This window comes from Pseudophryne corroboree, chromosome 1, assembly GCF_028390025.1.
Source record: "Pseudophryne corroboree isolate aPseCor3 chromosome 1, aPseCor3.hap2, whole genome shotgun sequence".
Classification (NCBI taxonomy): domain Eukaryota; kingdom Metazoa; phylum Chordata; class Amphibia; order Anura; family Myobatrachidae; genus Pseudophryne; species Pseudophryne corroboree.
Window position 1 is genome coordinate 1,235,286,406 of NC_086444.1, and position 19,291 is coordinate 1,235,305,696.

General features: G+C 44.8%; 1 protein-coding gene across 1 annotated transcript in view; it reads right to left on the bottom strand.

The window, feature by feature from the left end:
- Window positions 1–233: 233 nt before the first annotated feature.
- LOC135052577 (vomeronasal type-2 receptor 26-like) overlaps window positions 234–19,291 on the bottom strand; it is an 81,336-nt gene continuing 62,278 nt past the window's right edge. The window contains exons 6-7 of the mRNA XM_063957440.1: window positions 17,173–17,296; window positions 234–1,138 (exon numbers count right to left, since the gene is read on the bottom strand). Of these exons, the coding sequence (XP_063813510.1) occupies window positions 234–1,138; window positions 17,173–17,296 (1,029 nt within the window). The remainder of the gene's footprint in view (window positions 1,139–17,172; window positions 17,297–19,291) is intronic.

Here is a 19,291-nt window from a genome sequence, read left to right on the forward strand (position 1 = left end):
AGCAGGAAAATATACCAAAGGAGGACACACTGATGAAAGCCAATTTAATCTGAAATGTACTGTATGTTATACTATAAAATTATAAATTATTTTGATAATGTTAAGGTACAATATCATGTGAAACATTATTTTGAATAAATATAATATATTTTTATTACATCACTACATTACTTCTTTATTTATTATTATTTTCCTTGGCCAAAGACTTTGGCACGCTAGTGTATATATATTTCTTATGGTTTGGTCTTTCCCAGCATCATTTTCCTGGAGTTCAAGTCAGTTCTGAAAAGTAGAATAACGAGCTTTGGGAAAAATATACAGCCCAGAACTCCAGCACATGAGGCCAGTATAGCGAATATCTCCACAGCCACTGCATATTTCCCTTTGGTGCTCAGATAGGCTGGGATCATTGCAATCCAGACACTGCAGAACACAAGCATGCTGAAGGTGATGTACTTGGCCTCATTATAGCTGTCTGGTAATGTCCTCACCATGAAAGCCAGAACAAAGCTCACAGTGGCCAAGATCCCCATGTAACCCAACATAGAGTATAACCCAATCACTGACCCCTCATTGCACTGAATGATGATCATTCCCTTATATGAGTGATGGTCATGCTCCTGGTAGGGAGGAGAAACAGACAGCCAGACACTACAGATCAGAACTTGGACAGAAGAGCAAACAATGACCACATAATTAGACACTTTGAGTGTGACCCACTTCCTCCAGGGACTGGGTTTGGTGGCTTTGAAAGCAATGCAGACAGTGATGGTCTTGGCCAGTACAGAAGAGACAGCTGTGGAGAAGAGTATTCCAAATGACATCTGTCTCAGCCTGCAGGTTATATCCACCGGCTGACCGAGGAACAAGAACACACAGAGGAAGCTCAGCAAGATTGAGACTAGGAGAATGAAGCTCATAGCCCGGTTATTGGCTTTCACAATTGGAGTGTTCCAGTAATAAATAAAAATCCCTAATATAAACAATGTTATAGCAGAGAAAGATAAAGCTGTTACTGTAGATATTTTCCCCACAATGTCCTGTTCATATGTCAGAAAGTCATATTTTTTGGGAACACATCTCACTCTTCTCTCATCCGACCACTCTTCATTGGAACATCTATGGCAGGTCTCACTGTCTAAAATGTAATAAAAATAGCATATTATCTGTGTGGCCAATACATTTTTCAACATAAAACAATTATAGAATATCCATCTTAAAATTCTAAATAAAACATCCAATTCACTGGAAATATTGATGTGCTTCTACCAAAAAATTTTCATCAGTTATAGTATTTGATTCACTGAGGAGCAGTTGTGTTAGTGTGGCGGTACACTCAGGTATGGCTTACCACTAAGAATCTGGCTGATGGTACACCAGCTCACACCCCCGGTCACTGTATAGCCACTGTTAGCAGCTAGATCTGTTCATTTCTGCCAACGAGCACCAAGGACTTGCTCGGTGGCTCCTCCTCTATTTTCGGGCTGCTGGGAGCGTGAAGGTCACATAATCACGCTCCTGCAACTGTAACGCTAAGGACCCTGTGGGCTGGCTGGCTTTGTGCATCCTTCTCAGTGGCAGATTCAGCGGGGGGAGGGTGTTATTTTACAACCTGTCCAGCGGCGGAATAGGGAGCCAAGGGAGGTTCTTAATCACCTGCCGATGCATTGCCCCAGGGGCCCCGCGCTTCCTCCATTACTAACAGCCTGGGGATATGGGAGAACACACACATGCCAGGGTATGGGCTGCCAGAAGCGGCCAGTCCTTGCCCTCTCACATGCCCTTTGGATGTAGGTATAGCGGGCAATCTCTGGGTCACACCCCGTTCCAGAGAGGCAGCCCTCACTACAACATGTGCCTGTAATGCAAATCACCCAGAGGAGGAAAGTACCAGCAGCAGCACAGGGGCCACTGCTCTCTTAGGCCACCCATGCACTTCCAGGTAAAAGGTAAGGAGGTATGAGGCACTCTGCAACTCAACCCACACTAACCAGCCCCATACTATTTCCCAGTGCAGTGTAGCTGTTTTGAGCAGGCATATTTAATAACATATGTAATAATTGCTAAATTATAAATACACAGTGTGGCCACAATAAAGTTATAATGCGTGTAGTTACAGTAGCCGTGTGTGAGGTTAGCATTACGTGATGTGTGTTGCTATGAACGTAGAGTATTTCTGATCATGTAACATCCATGTACCATACAGTATATTGCCACATAAATTGGTGGTGTGTTATGTGCCATTGGTAGCTTGTAAGCCACCCCACACCTGGCCATAGTTTCATCAGCACAGGCTCTCTCTGCAATTCTCCCACTAAGTGCAAATCATGGTGTCCCCCTGTCATTTCAGTCTGGATCTGCCCCTGATCCTTATATTCGGTTTGCAGCCACATCTCCTCCTTGCTGGCCTGGCAGGCAGGCAAACTGGAAACAGTGACAATGCCTGTCTGGGGCTAGGGGTGATTAATGCAAATGGTTAGGTCCCCCTCCTCACAAGCAAGGTGCAGTGAGTGTATAACTCTGTCTGTGTATAGGACATATACACATACGGAGTGTGGGGTTGGCTCTTCATTTCCAACCCTGAGGCACAGGCTGAGAGTCACAGAGTGAAGGAGGGGGGGTGCAGGTTGAGAGACACAGAGTGAAAGAGGGGGGGGTGCAGGCTGAGAGACACAGAGTGAAGGATAGGGGATGCAGGCTGAGAGATACTGAGTGAAAGAGGGGGGATGCATGCTGAGAGACACAGAGTAAAAGAGGGGAGATGCAGGCAGAGAGACACAGAGTGAAGGAGGGGGGATGCAGGCTGAAAGACAGTGAAGGAGGAGGGACTCATGTTGGGAGACAGAGTAAAAGAGGGGGTCAAGCTGAGAGATGCTGAGTGAATGGGGGGAGGCTGAGAGACACAGAATTAATGGGGGCAGGCTGAGAGACAGATTGGAAGGGGGCAGGCTGAGAGTAGCAGGGGGAAGATGATGGTGTGGCTGAGAGACGCTGGGGGGAGATGACAGTGTGGCTGAGAGATGCTGGGGAGATGACAGTGTGGTTGAGAGATGCTGGGTGAGATGATGTTATGGCTGAGAGATAATGAATGAAATGACAGTGTGGCTGAGAGATGTTGGGGGTGATGACGGTGTGGCTGAGAGATGCTGGGGGAGATGACGATTTGGCTGAGAGATGATAAAGGGAGATGATGGTGTGGCTGAGAGATATTGTGGGGAGATGATGGTGTGGTTGAGAGATGCCGGGGGGAGATGATGGTGTGGCTGAGAGATGCAGGGGGGAGATAGATGATGGTGTATATTGGAGATGCAGGCGGAAAGATAATGGTGTGGCTGGGAGATGCAGGCAGTGGAAGGTGACACAGGTGGCATAAGTCTGGTTGAAACTCTGTTGTATGACAATGACTTTGGTTATATTCTTACACAAGCAGGCATCTTCCGGACAATGTGATTTCTTACATGAATAGTGAATACCAACTGAAGACTGTGTTTGACCAGTGAGTATATATTTCTTCAGAGGTTGACCTTTGTTAGAAACCACCATGTAGGTAAGATGCATATCGAATGGAAAAGAATGTTCTCAGAGTGATGAGAAATGGGCTGTGTGTCATGTTGACATGCCCCATTTTCATTGGCCACACACATTTTTGTGGCACACAGTACCTCTAAGAAATGTTTTGTACTTGCACCACTGCTGAGGAGTATTATGGTTTGATTGAGATGGGATGTTCATAGGAGCAATAGGGCAACTGCATCCTGTACTGGACCCTTTAAAGGCTTTATGTTCTAATGATTTCTGACTACAAAGCAGTTTATATTCAAATAATAAGCTAAACTACACTGAAGATAAGCAGGGCAGGAGAGGATGAGTGTTGAGCAATGGGGGGGGGGGGCTACATGAAACTGGTCTGCAATAGATGTAATAAGGGCTCCAGAGTTGCATTTACTCCTATACAACTACTCTTATTTGTCACAAGATAAATACAAAATTGTGTGACACTTTATGTATGATCCTATGTGGATGAATTTGTGTCAGTTAGAGACTGAGACTCTGTATGTGTGACTATGTGTGTATCTGTGTGGCCAAACTCTGTGCTCTTTTCTTGTTGGCCGCCAGCACATGAGTAGTGATAGCAAAATCTGTGACCATCTCTGAATGACCCCTCAGTAAGAAATATAAATCAGAAAGTCTTTATTATGTACTCATGGAAATACTGGAATTGGGTTAGTCTTGGCTGAACTGGAACAGGTGACTTCTTGAACAGAAGACAATAGGATCTGACTTAAACCAGACTGGAACTGGTGGAAACTGGAACTTGAGTCAATTTAGGAACTGACTGTTACTTGAACCGGACTGGAATCTGTGAGGACTGGAACTGGAGTCAGGTTATGAACTGACTAGCACTTAGACCATACTGGAACTCATGAGGACTGGATCTGGAGTCCATCTGGAAACTTACTGATACTTGATTCGGATTGGAACTGGTGAGAACTGGAACTGGAGTCAGCTTAGGAACTGACTAGCACTTAGACCAGACTGGAACCCCTGAGAACTGGATCCTGAGTCCATCTGGAAATTTACTGATACTTGAACTGGACTGGAACTGGTGAGGACTGGAACTGGAGTCAGTCTGGAAACTGACTTGGGAACAGATGTCAGCAGCACACTTAATTAGCAGATTGGATAGAGTTTGTAGTTTGCTGGAATCACAGTGCTGGAACAAAACATGTATTACTGAAGAGCAAAGCAGAGCTTCTGGAACAGATACTGAACTCAGGAGTCTGGAGCTGAGACAGCAGTGTTGTTCTGAGTCATTTGCTAGATCTCCCAGCAGTTATCCCCCTTGCCGGTCAGTGATTGGACAGTGAGTCATCTGACCGGACTGAGGCTTGCAGTTGGGCGGGGTGGAGATCAGGTTACTGCAAGTGTCATGGTGACACCTGTAGTGCCCAGGCTTATAACGGACTGGGCATTATTAAAATTTGTATTATTATGATTGATGTTTCGATGTACCAATGTATTATACCAGTTAAATGTCTTTGCATGATGAATGGTAGAAACTTAATTTATCTTCTGGTATTTCATTATAGCCACAGAACTTCAGAGACAAGATGCTAATTAGCACTAAGATCCTGTGCATGAGACATGAAGCTGTGTATAAACACCACAGTGGTCCACCCTGCAGCCTAGTAAAGAGACACTGGCTAACTTCCTTCCTTTCTTATTTTAAGAACGGTTCAGAATATTTACAAAGGCCTCATAATACAGCTGTAAAGAAAGCCATAAAGATGAAACACCCAGGTCAGGCACATTACCTGACCAGCTCTCTAAGCATCAAACATGCAATAAGAGATAAGAGCATCAGCCCCTGCTAGAAGAGCCCAGATGCCCAGTAAAAGCTGAGACTCAACTCATGCTGGTTTTGGGAGGGTTGAAGGAATCCCAGGATGGATGAGCTGCAGTATGTGTTAAATATGATAAACTCTTGCTGCAAATTGTCATTATATTGAGGTGGCATCCAGTTAAAGAATGGAGTGTATAATGTCTAGGATATACAAAGAGATCTCACTCATCAAGCATTTGATTCTACAGGTGATCTGAGCGTTGGCCCGTTTTCCTCACTTATTTTTATTTCTTGAGATTGTAATTACTTGTGTGACTATTAAAACTATTATATTCTTGTAACCTTTTTTTCTGTAACAATAAACTTTGAAGTTTTGACTTGGATTGAAAATCTTAATTTTAGTTCAGGAATTTGTGTTTCCACACCCAAAACCTCGAGAGGCTCATTTTTTTTAAATGTATTAATGATTTTGTGTGCGGGTGGGAGCAGAAGCTCACCCTGGGCGTGGTCCCTCATGGTCGCTTGGCCTGACTGGCGCAGCGACCGGTACTTCTGCTGGTGGGAGTTACCATGTGGATTTACCACACGTGCTGAGGTAATCAGTAAGGTGTCACGGGCAGCATTCTCAGATTGGCGTATCTGGAGAATAACCACACAGGAATTGTGACAGCACCCAATAACAAGGGATGGTTGAAACTCCACAGGGCACACACTGGAGAGAACCGCATGCAGTGAGGACAGCAGCAGGTACTGTAGAACTGAGAGCAGGAGAGCCTGCATGATCTTTGCAGACAAGCACACAGACACTTAGTAGTTGGTCTGTGATCATCTGCTCAAAAGAACTCACAGGTGAATAATCAGCCTGCACAGAGACTCAGCAATTAGTAACAGTCTCTTGCTCAGACTGAAGGTATTGCAGCTTTGAAACTTGTAAGCTCAGCAGATACTGGAGTCAGTGAACAAGGGCATATCTGTATAGAATTTTGAAGCAAGGCTGAGTGACACTCTGGGGATACTGCAGGATATCCTGCCAGTTAGGACAGGAGGCTGAGGTAAGTCGCAGGACAGGTTACTTGAACATCGGAGAATTATGTCAGAACCATGACAGGTGAGTGTGTATTGACCTGTGATATTGTAAGCTGTATAATTAGGGAGGTCTACAGGTACAGTCCATAGAAAAGCTCCATCCAGTGCTTGTCACTTCCTGTTGCTACATATGTTACCATGCTCATCCAGCCTGTGGATTGGCTGCACAGGCACATGCACCATGCCAAAGCACTTAGTATGCCAAGCTGCTACTCAGTACACTGCCCATGCATTCCTATGGTTGCATATCCTTAGATGTACACGCGCATCCTAGACACGGGGACACTTATAGATCACAGATTGCTGCAAATATGGCAAACTGCAGGCCAGATGAGCATGACTACATTTGTAGTTAAAGCAAAGCGTATCTGCTTACTATTGCTAGTCAGAGAGAAGGCAGCATGTGGCAACTTATCCTAAAGACTGAGAGCCAGCAATGCCTGGGACTGGGTGAGTATTAGTGGCACATTTAGCTGATCACAGTGTTACACTGGTTACTGGTCCTCTCTGCATACAGCGGTGATAACAAGAGATTACATTAATCAGGCCAATGGTGACTAATATGTATCATGTTACTGCTACATGTACCAGGTTCAACTGTCTCCATTCAGCAATACTGACATGAACCCAGAGCAGAAGAGGAGAGTGCAGACTGCCTGAGATGACTTACCTCCTTCCCAGCTTGTAGTATAGGTAGAACCCAGAGCAGAAGAGGAGAGTGCAGACTGCCAGAGATGCCTTACCTCCTTCCCAGCTTGTAGTATAGGTAGAACCCAGAGCAGAAGAGGAGAGTGCAGACTGCCCAGAGATGACTTACCTCCTTCCCAGCTTGTAGTATAGGTAGAACCCAGAGCAGAAGAGGAGAGTGCAGACTGCCCAGAGATGACTTACCTCCTTCCCAGCTTGTAGTATAGGTAGAACCCAGAGCAGAAAAGGAGAGAGCAGACTGCCCAGAGATGACTTACCTCCTTCCCAGCTTGTAGTATAGGTAGTTTCTGCTTTACATCTTTATATTCCTCCATCTGTCTCCCCATGTGTGCCGCCTCTCACCCACATGCACTCCTCTACACACACACCCCTCTACACACATAGCTCCAGTGGTGACTCCAACTCACTGAAAGAGAAGGGCTGCCGCAGGCGATTCTCCGGGTCTCCACCACTTTCTAGATGCCACTGTTGCCTGGGTCCCGGAACCTGCACTATGTATTTCACAGATGCCAGGACCCAGCGCATGTGCAGTAGCAGCAACGGCACTTCACATGTGAAAAACCACAGCTTCTATGGACTGCGCCAGCTGCAGTCCATAGACGTTGGCTAGGGCTGATGAGGCAGGGAGCGGACTTCCAACAGGAAGCCAGCTCTCTGCCTTTTGCAGCCAAGTCTGGCAGTCTTAGAGGGAGGAAACACCTCCCAGTGGGAATGACTGTGTGTCTGTGACTGGCTGGTAGGACTTCCAATAGGAAGTCACTGCCAGTTACAGCGAAGCCTGTGCAGTCTCATGGACTGTATCTGGCTCTTCACTGACAGTGGATTAAGGTGGCAGATTTTAACTGGGGGACTGCAGTCCTGTAACCCATAGGTAAAAACAGACATGGCAGACCTCCCAATTTTGTACCTGCAATAACATCATAATCAGGAGAGTAGGCAGGTACAGTATGTGCATGCTTTGATTATATGAATGTATGTTATATATGCTCTACTATGGCCATCTGTGGGATCTCTCTGTCTCCCCAAATGTTTCCTTCTCCCCAATGCATATTTTATCACAGTCACTGCATATAAAGACACAGCTGCTGCGCCTTTACTGAAAATCTTTGAATCAGGTCAAGAATACAGTTCTGTCCTGTCTATATTATATTACCCAGACTTATGTCTAATAACACAAACATGTATTTGCTGTATGTATATTGGGATATTTGGTGACTGTTAGTGGTGGTGAATATGGATGTGTGTCAGAAGTGACGCTGTAGATGCCGTCACTGATGGTGGTAAAGAGTAGAGCTGAGCGGGATCGGTTCTTTGAGAACGAAACCATACCAAACACCACATCCCGAGCCCGGATCGAAGTCCAGATCAGGTTTTCCCACCAGACTTAGAAACCAGAACGAGGCAAAACGTCATCATTCCGCTGTCGGATTCTCATGGGTTTTGAAATCCATATAAGGAGCTGCGCGTTGCCGCCATTTTCACTCCAGTCCTGGAGAGTGTAGCGAGAGGATGTGCCTCCTCAGTGTCTGTGTGGGAAAGTGGCATGGTGCATTGGGTGGCGACCTGCTCTTATGTGTCATTCCAGTGCTGTCTTGTGCTGCATCAGTCCAATGGTGGTGTCTTGTGCTGCATCAGTCCAGTCACAGTGGTGGTGTCCTGTGCTGCCATAAGTCCAGTGCTGCTGTATAAGTCCAGTCTAGAGAAAGAGTGGTGTCCTGTGCTGCCATCAGTCCAGTGGTGGTGTCCTGTGCTGCCATAAGTCCAGTGGTGGTGTCCTGTGCTGCCATAAGTCCAGTGCTGCTGTATAAGTCCAGTCTAGAGAAAGAGTGGTGTCCTGTGCTGCATCAGTCCAGTGGTGGTGTCCTGTGCTGTCATAAGTCCAGTGCTGCTGTATAAGTCCAGTCTAGAGAAAGAGTGGTGTCCTGTGCTGCATCAGTGCAGTGGTGGTGTCCTGTGCTGTCATAAGTCCAGTGCTGCTGTATAAGTCCAGTCTAGAGAAAGAGTGGTGTCCTGTGCTGCATCAGTCCAGTGGTGGTGTCCTGTGCTGCCATAAGCCCAGTGGTGGTGTTCTGTGCTGCCATACATCCTGTGGTGTTGTCCTGTGCTGCCATAAGTCCAGTGGTACTGCCATATAAGTCCAGTGGTACTGCCATATAAGTCCAGTGGTACTGCCATATAAGTCCAGTGGTACTGCCGTATAAGTCCAGTCCAGTAGTGCAGCCGTACAAGTTCAGGGGAACTGCCATATAAGTCCAGTGGTACTGCCATATAGATTCAGTGGCACTGCCATATAAGTCCAGTCCAGTGGTAATGCTGTATAAGTCCAGTGGTACTGCCATATAAGTCCCGTGGTACTGCTGTGTAAGTCCAGAAGTACTGCCATATATGTCCAGGGGTACTGCCATATAAGTCCAGTGATACTGCCGTATAAGTCCAGTAGTACTGCCGTTTAAGTCCAGTCCAGTAATACTGCAGTATAAATCCAGTCGTACTGCCATATAAGACCAATGCTACTGCCGTATAAGTCCAGTCCAGTGGTACTGCCATAAAAGTCCAGTGGTACTGCCGTATTATCCAGTGGTACTGCCATATAAGTCCATTCCAGTGGTACTGCCATATAATTCTAGTGGTGCTGTCCTGTGCAGTATATTATTTTCTCCAAATAAAGGGGTTATTAATATTTAATCCAAATAAGTTTTACAGGGTTTGCCCTGTGTCATGTAGGGGTGCACTGTCCTGTGCTGCATACTGTAATATATCTCCAGAAAAATAATGAAGAACAAAAATTTGGAGGATAAAATAGGGAAAGATCAAGAACCACTTCCTCCTAGTGCTGAAGCTGCTGCCACTAGTCACGACATAGATGATGAAATGCCATCAGCGTCGTCTGCCAAGGCCGATGCCCAATGTGATAGTAGAGGGCATGTAAAATCCAAAAAGACAAACTTCAGTAAAATGGCCCAAAAAATAAATTTAAATGGTCTGAGGAAAAACGTAAACTTTCCAATATGCCATTTACAACACGGAGTAGCAAGGAATGGCTAGGGACCAGGCCTGTGTTCATGATTAGTGGTTCAGCTTCACGATGGAAGCCCTCATCCTTCCACTAGAAAAATGAAAAGATGTAAGCTGGCAAAAGCACAACAAAGAATTGTGCATTCTAAGATGGTATCACAAATCCACAAGCTGAGTCCAAGTGTGTCGGTGTTGCGATGCCTGACCTTCCCAACACTGGACGGGAAGAGGTGGCTCCTTCCACCATTTGCATGCCCTCTGCAAGTGCTGGAAGGAGCACCCACAGTCCAGTTTATGATATTCAACTTGAAGATGTCACTGTTGAAGTACACCAGGATGAGGATATGGGTGTTGCTGGTGCTGAGGAGGAAGTTGACGAGGAGGATTTGATGGTGATGTGGTTTTTTTTTTTAAAATCAGGCACCGGGGGAGACAGTTGTCCATGGGATGAATAAGCCCATTGTCATGCCTGGGCAAAATACCAAAAAAGCCACCTCTTCAATGTGGAATTATTTCTCCACAAATCCGTACAACAGGTGTCAAGCCATTTGTTGCCTTTGTCAATCCGTAATAAGTAGGGGAGAGGACGCTAACCACCTAGGAACATCCTCCCTTATACATCACCTGCAGCACATTTATTAGAAGTTATTGTCAAGTCCAGAAACTTTGGGTGAGAGCGTAAGCAGTCCACTGACACCTAAATCCCTTCTTCCTCTTGTACCCAAGCTCCTGCAAGCCACACCACCAACTCCCTCAATGTCAATTTCCTCCTCAGTCAGGAACGTCAGTAGTCCTGCAGGCCTTGTCACTGGCATGACTGATGAGTCCTCTCCTAACCGGGATTCATCCGGTGGATCCTTGAGTGGTATGCCTACTGCTGCTGCTGTTGTTGCTGCTGGAAGTCTATTTTCATCCCAGAGGGAAAGTCGGAAGACCACATGTACTACTTCAATGAAGCAATTGACTGTACAACAGTCCTTTGTGAGAAAGATGATATATGACAGCAGTCATCCTCTTGCAAAGCGGATAACTGAGGCCTTGACTGCTATGTTGGTGTTAGACGTGCATCCGGGTATCCCTTATTGGTGCAGTGGGATTTAGACAATTGATGGAGGTAGTGTGTCCCTGGTACCAAATCCCATCTAGTGTCCGCTTCACTAGGAAAGCGATTCCCAGACTATACAGTGACATTAAAGAAAAGTGTCCTCAGTGTCCTACAAAATGTGGTTGTACCCAGTGTCCATTTAACCACGGACATGTGGACAAGTGGAGCAGGGCAAACTAAGGACTACATGACTTTGACAGCCCACTGGGTAGATGTATTTCTTCCCGCAGAAACAACAGCAGTGCCACCAGTAGCAGCATCTCACAAATGCCAGCTCATTACGAGGCATGCTACACTGTGTATCACCGGTTTCCATAAGAGACACACCACTGAAAATCTCTTATGGAAACTGAGGGACATCATCACACAATGGCTTACCACACTTAGACTCTCCTGGGGATTTGTGATATCGGACAACGAGACCAATATTGTGCATGCATTACATCTGGGCAAATTCCAGCACATCCCATGTTTTGAACATACTGTACAAGGACTCCCTGACGAAGACCCATATGGGTCGATACGCGTAGGAGCAACACAGATCAACTCAGTGGTTAACACATTCACTGTTCAACTTGACAGCTGTATTATCCACTCCACACAGCCCAGCACTTCTGGCATGCAAGTGACTCCGGAGGCGCACAGAGACAAGAACGTAGCTCGGAGTCACGTGACCGCAAGTCCTGACAACCAGGAAGGAGATTCAGCACGAGGAGACGGAGGACGCACGGTGAAGCAGAGTGGAGACGGACACCAGGACACGATCACAGGAGACACAGGTAAAAGCTCTGGTAAAAGGGGGGAGTACACGGCGGACAGTCCCGTTTCGGGTCTCCAAGCCGGTGTTACTTTCCCCCTCAGAGACATGACCGCGTCCCTCCGATCAGGCTGGTGGACAGCGTCTGTATAAACAGGCGTTTTTCCACTATTCCAGACGGAGGTCAGACAGCGGCCAGTCCGGAGCCATTCATTACCAATCCCTCTGAGATTCCCCCCGTTTACCCACCGGGGGTACCCCCTTTCACCTCAACGCTGCTGGATTAAAGAATCCCATAAAGGACATTTGCTCAGTATCACTGCTTGCAATAGACTCACACTTAACACAGAGGAACATCAATTCACTGTGGAGCATATATTAAATCAGTACTGTGTGGAGGAATACAGTTACAGACAATTTCTCAAACATCAAGTGTGTTAATAAAGAGGTGGGACGCCACGCTCTTTTCTAGCACAACACTTGGACGATATACTTGATTCCACTATATTTTGTGTATGCACGCATATACAAAACATTTTCAAAGTTTTTTGTTTTTGTAAGTTTTGTTAGCATAGTTGTCCATCATCCCTGCTAGATCACTAATATTATAATTATTATTTTTCTTCTTTCATTTTTTTCTTCTTTTTCTTTTTTCTTTTTCTTTTCTCATTTTTCTCATTATTAGAGTCAATAATTGTGTTTGCATTAACATTATGTAGCTTATCTTGATTATTTAATAAAACAGGTACATTACCAAACATTGCAAATTCATATACTTTCCAGGCGCAGTTGCAAAACCCCTTTTTCTTGTCATTGTATTGTAAGGTTGTGGGTTCAGCCTTATTTGCAATCTTGCTGCCACAACCGATACCCAAGGAAGGTGAGCGCAGGATATTACCATAATCGTATACTGTACAATTAATTTGGTGGTGCAGATTTTTTTGAAAAACGACAGGGACGTGCAGGAGATGCTGTCGGTGGCCTGAAAAATTGCGGGCCACTTTCGGCATTCAGCCACCGCATGCCGAAGACTGGTGCACCAGAAAACACTCCTGAACCTGCCCCGCCATCACCTGAAGCAAGAGATGGTAACGTGGTGGAATTCAACACTCTATATGCTTCAGAGGATGGAGGAGCAACAAAAGGCCATTCAAGCATATACATCCACCTACGATATAGGCAAAGGACGGGGAATGCACCTGATTCAAGCACAGAAAATGATTTCCGTGTTGCGCAAGGTTCTCCAACCCTTCGAACTTGCCACATGTGAAGTCAGTTCAGATACTGCCAGCTTGAGTCAGGTCATTCCCCTCATCAGGCTTTTTCCCTCTGAAGAAACAACCAGTGCCTTTTGGTTGAGAAACGTGTCAGGGTTCAGGCTTCGGGACTCCTGTAGCTGCCACGGATATCATCTGTTACTGAACTGCATTGCACCGCACTGAGATCTTGGATTTCAAGCCACCTGCAAGTGGCCTCCTTTTCCAAATGGGGGCCGTGGCCGACATCCACGAGTGAGCAGCGTTAAACAGCCAGCGCACGGGGACGCCCAGCACCACCGGTCTCATACTCACTAGGAAGCGGTAAGCATTCATCATTACCGCTAAACTAACATATGGAGAGTGGTTGACGGAGCCGCTGCAGTGCCGAGAATTTCTCTGTCTCACTGAGTGAATTAACTGTTGCCTACTAAATTTGGAAATTAACAGCACAGCTAATGGTATAAGAACTAGTTGATATTTATGTGCCTAATGGTCATCTGGATTTCCTTAAGGAACTTTGAGCAACAATAGTTCTAAAGAAGCAGCTTTATCTAATGATCTCCAAGTATAGGACTTAACACAATGCCTTGTTAAAAGTTAAAGAAATATCTATTCAAGCATATAATCCTATATGTGCCTAGCTTCTTAGGATAATATCGTGGAATCAGCAAGGAGTGTCCTGTTTTCATATTTATGTGATTTAATTTGTGGTTCATATGTGTGTATACTTATTCATCAATTATTGGACCTATTAGTCCTGGTTTTATTAATAAATATTTTAATCCATTTAGTCTGTTTGCACTCTCTGTGTGTCCTTTTGCAGAAGCAGCTGGAGAAATTGAAGGAGGAGCTAAGACAGAGCGATTCCGCTAAGTATGTGGGACTTGTGGATGGAGCCCTTCATTCGCTTTGCCAGTATTCAAGGGTGGTCAATCTGTTGAAATCAGAGCAGTACATTTTTGTACATAGCAACCACACCACACACACACACATTCACATTGCATACACGTGCATACTGTAGCACACCGCACACACATACATACTGTGTACATAGCACACCACACATACATACATACATACATACATACTGTAACACACCACACACATTGCATACATACACATACATGGAACACACACACATATACATTATATGGCACATTACACACACACACACACACACACACACATATTGCAAGCATGCATACACATGAGTATACATAACATATCACAAACATATTATCCACACACATACTGTATCCATAGGACACCAAACACACATACATATCATACTACACATAGTACCCTACACATATAATACACATTGCAAAAGCATACATAGCATACCACACACACATACTGTACATACACATAAATAGCACACCACACACACATAGCTCAGCACACACATTGCGCACACATACATAATACACCACACACATAATACACATTGCAAACTCATACATAGTATAACACACACATACTGTACATACACACACATAAAAACATATTTACCTGGAGGCCCCTGCATTTCAGATTGTGCAGACAAAGGAGCAACTGTGGAATGAGCATGTGCAGCAACTCCCCACCTCTCCGGTCCATGACATTCTGTTCTGAGGGTCAAAGCTTGCTGTCGCGATTGCAGATGCGATCGCAGTTTATTTTGAGATGAAGACACAGCTGTCTCCATCTCTGGAAAAAAAATCTGATCCATCAGGAGGGATTTCTGGGTACTCAGAACCATCACCCCCCATGTGCGCCACTGAGCTCCTCGTTCATTTTCTCCCGCAACTGGGGCTGCGAGGAAAAGGATAAAATTTCTGACGGTGGTGATGCAGGGCAGTCAGGAGCAAGTGTTGACATCTGGTCCGGACTGAAGGACCTGCCAACAATTACTGACATGTCTACTGTCACTGCATAAGATGCTGTCACCATTTAAAGAATGGTGAAGGATTATGTGGGTGACATCATCTATGTAGGCATGTCAGACAGTCCGTATGTATACTGGCAGGAAAAAGAGGCAATTTGGAGGCCCTTGCACAAACTGACTTTAGTTTACCTCTGTTGCCCCCCCTCCAGTGTGTACTCTGAAAGAGTGTTTAGTGCAGCCGGTAACCTTGTCAGCGATCGGCGTAGGAGGTTACTTCCACAAAATGCCGAGAAGATGATGTTCATCAAAAAGAATTATAGATTCCTCTGGGAAGACCTTTACCAGCAATTGCTAACAGAAAGTACACAGGGACCTGTGATAGTGGATTCCAGTGGGAATGAATTAATACTCTGTGAGGAGGAGGATGTACACAGTGAAAGGTGTGAGGAATCAGAGGATGAGGATGAGGACGACATCTTGCTCTGTAGAGCCAGTTTGTGCAAGGAGAGATGAATTGCTTCATTTTTTGTGGGGGGATTAATTGCTTCTTTTTTGTGTTGGCCCAAACAAACCAATTATTTCAGCTACAGTCATGTGGCAGAGCCTGTTGCTGAAATGATTGGTTTGTAAAAAAATGCATTTACCATACTCTACTGTCTCCTGAGTGCATTTACCATACTCTACTGTCTCCTGAGTACATTTACCATACTCTACTATCTCCTGAGTGCATTTACCATACTCTACTGTCTCCTGGGTCCATTTACCATACTCTACTGTCTCCTGAGTGCATTTACCATACTCTACTGTCTCCTGAATGCATTTACCATACTCTACTGTATCCTGAGTGCATTTACCATACGCTACTGTCTCCTGAGTGCATTTACCACACTCTTCTATATCCTGAGTGCATTTACCATACTCTACTGTATCCTGAGTGCATTTACCATACTCTACTGTCTCCTGAGTACATTTACCATACTTTACTGTCTCCTGAGTACATTTACCATACTATACTATCTCCTGAGAGCATTTACCATACTCTACTATCTCCTGAGTGCATTTACCATACTCTACTGTCTCCTGAGTGCATTTACCATACTCTACTGTCTCCTGAATGCATTTACCATACTCTACTGTATCCTGAGTGCATTTACCATACGCTACTGTCTCCTGAGTGCATTTACCATAATCTACTATCTTCTGAGTGCATTTACAATACTCTACTGTCTCCTGAGTGCATTTACCATACTCTACTGTCTCCTGCGTGCATTTACCATACTCTACTGTCTCCTGAATGCATTTACCATACTCTACTGTATCCTGAGTGCATTTACCATACGCTACTGTCTCCTGAGTGCATTTACCATACTCTCCTGTCTCCTGAGTGCATTTACCATATTCTACTGTCTCCTGAGTGCATTTACCATACTCTTTTGTCTCCTGAGTGCATGTACAATACTCTACTGTCTCCTGAGTGCATTTACCATATTCTACTGTCTCCTGAGTGCATTTACCATACTCTTTTGTCTCCTGAGTGCATGTACAATACTCTACTGTCTCCTGAGTGCATTTACCATACTCTACTGTCTCCTGAGTGCATTTACCATACTCTCCTGTCTCCTGAGTGCATTTACCACACTCTACTATCTCCTGAGTGCATTTACCATATTCTATTGTCTCCTGAGTGCATGTACAATACTCTACTGTCTCCTGAGTGCATTTACCATACTCTACTGTCTCCTGAGTGCATTTACCATACTCTACTGTCTCCTGAGTGCATGTACAATACTCTACTGTCTCCTGAGTGCATTTACCATACTCTACTGTCTCCTGAGTGCATTTATCATACTCTGCTGTCTCCTGAGTGCATTTACCATACTCTACTGTCTCCTGAGTGCATTTACCATACTCTGTCACCTGAGTGCATTTAGCATACTCTACTCACTCCTGAGTGCATTTACCATACTGTACTCTCTCCTGAGTGTATTTACCATAGCAATTGTATACTCAATTACTCTCATACATCCCTACCTGTAACATTGGACATTTCTCCCTCAGAGCATGGAACGCAGTCATAGCAGCAGACATGAAATCCTCCTTTAGAGGCTTTTCTGTATCCAGGGGAACATTTGTCATTGCACCGAGATTTGGGGATCTGATACATGGAGAAATAAGTGAATCATTAATGAAATTAGAGATATAAATAACTTAGTACATACTGTATAATTGTCACAGAGTTTTGTACTAACTATCTAATGTATACGGCATTATTGAGCCTGGTTTCACACATCTGTCAACTTTGCATGCAATGAAACCTATTGTTTAGTTAATGTGACCTCATAATAAGTATGTTTGTGCCTTGGGTGGCTGATTTTATGCAGGTTGTTATAAGATGAAGGTCTACCTTAAAGCAGATGTCACTATCCTTACTTCACGGTGCCCAATTTGGAACAAAGGATCTGCTCACATGCCATCACTGCACAGAACATGAAGAAGTCATCAATGAGACACTCTGGGGGTAATTCAGACCTGAACACTGTGCTGCTAATTTTGCTGTCCTGCAATCAATAGTCACAGCCCAGAGGGAGTGTAAATTCACCCCGTGCAAGTGTGCGATTACGTGTGTATGCTGTGCGAAAATTCCCCTCATTCAGCGGACAGCTGCAAATCCGTTCACAACTCACACACCATCAAATGGTTTCTCCAGTGTGTGCAGTGTGTGCAGTGTGTGCGCATCCCAGGACTTACTCCTGCAGTGCGATGAGAACAGGCTGATCGGGGCCGGAGCTGACGTCACACACTCTCCTAGAAAACGCTTGGGTACGCCTGCGTTTATCTTTACACAGCCTGTAAACAGTTAGTTACCGCCCACAAATGGCCTCTTTCTGTCAATCAACTTGCGTACGCCCATGTGACCAAAATTTTTGCACTATCCTTTCGCTGTTTGGTGACGTTCATGCGCATTGTGGTACATACACATGCGCAGTACATCAATAATCGCCTGCTGTGTGAAAACGTACAGCAGCAATCAGATCTGAATCGGGCCCTCTATTCTAAATTCAGAAACATTCTGATTACAATGATTTCTATTCAACTACAGGACGATCTCAGTCCTCTGATTGTCTCTGATATACCGTCTATCTGATAAATGCTCATTTACCTTATGCATCAGTGGCTCTGGCTATATAAAATATTGATGTGTTTATCTCTCCTCCAGTCTGAGAGAAGAGGTGTTGTCCGGGCTCATAATTCTACAAGAGAGCCACCACTTGTCTGACCTGATGCAATATTTTACCTATGCATCACTTGTTATAAAACCTTGCCATATGTTCATTGTAGAACAAGTCTGAGTCTGTCAGTGTGTACCCACAAATAATTTTTCTGCTTATTATATGATTACGCTACAATTGTCACCAGGTGATGGATATTTAAACCAGATCTTTTTAAAATGTATTTTTTGGTATTCTCTGCTTTACACATACTGTATCTGAAAAATACTTTTCTTTTACAGTATGGTTACTGATTCCTGACCTAAGGAATAGATAAGAGATCTTATTACTTACGGTGCATACACATGGTGAGATATTGACTATCTCCGACTTTGCAATTTCTCTTAAACTCCTCCAGAACCCAGAAGCACCAATTTTGACTACGATATATGTAGCTTCAATTTTGACTAACTGCCAATTTTGAGTATACTTTATACTAGATAGTACACTATATAGTCAAGATTGACTTACCTGCACAGTGTATCCGACCCCGCAGGAGTGAGCATCATTATCAATGCCTAACAATGCGATTTACATTAACTTTCCCTGTGATCACAAGGCTAAATCTCACCATGGGGGTGATTCCGAGTATTTCGCTCGCTAGCTGCTTTTAGCAGCATTGCACACGCTAGGCCGCCGCCCTCTGGGAGTGTATCTTCGCTTAGCAGAATTGTGAACGAAAGATTAGTAGAATTGCAAATAGAAAATTCTTAGCAGTTTCTGAGTAGCTCAAGACTTACTCCTACACTGCAATCAGCTCAGCCCGTTCGTTCCTGGTTTGACATCACAAATACGCCCTGCGTTCGGACAGCCACTCCCCCGTTTCTCCAGACACTCCCGCGTTTTATCTGGCACGCCTGCGTTTTTCCGCACACTCCCAG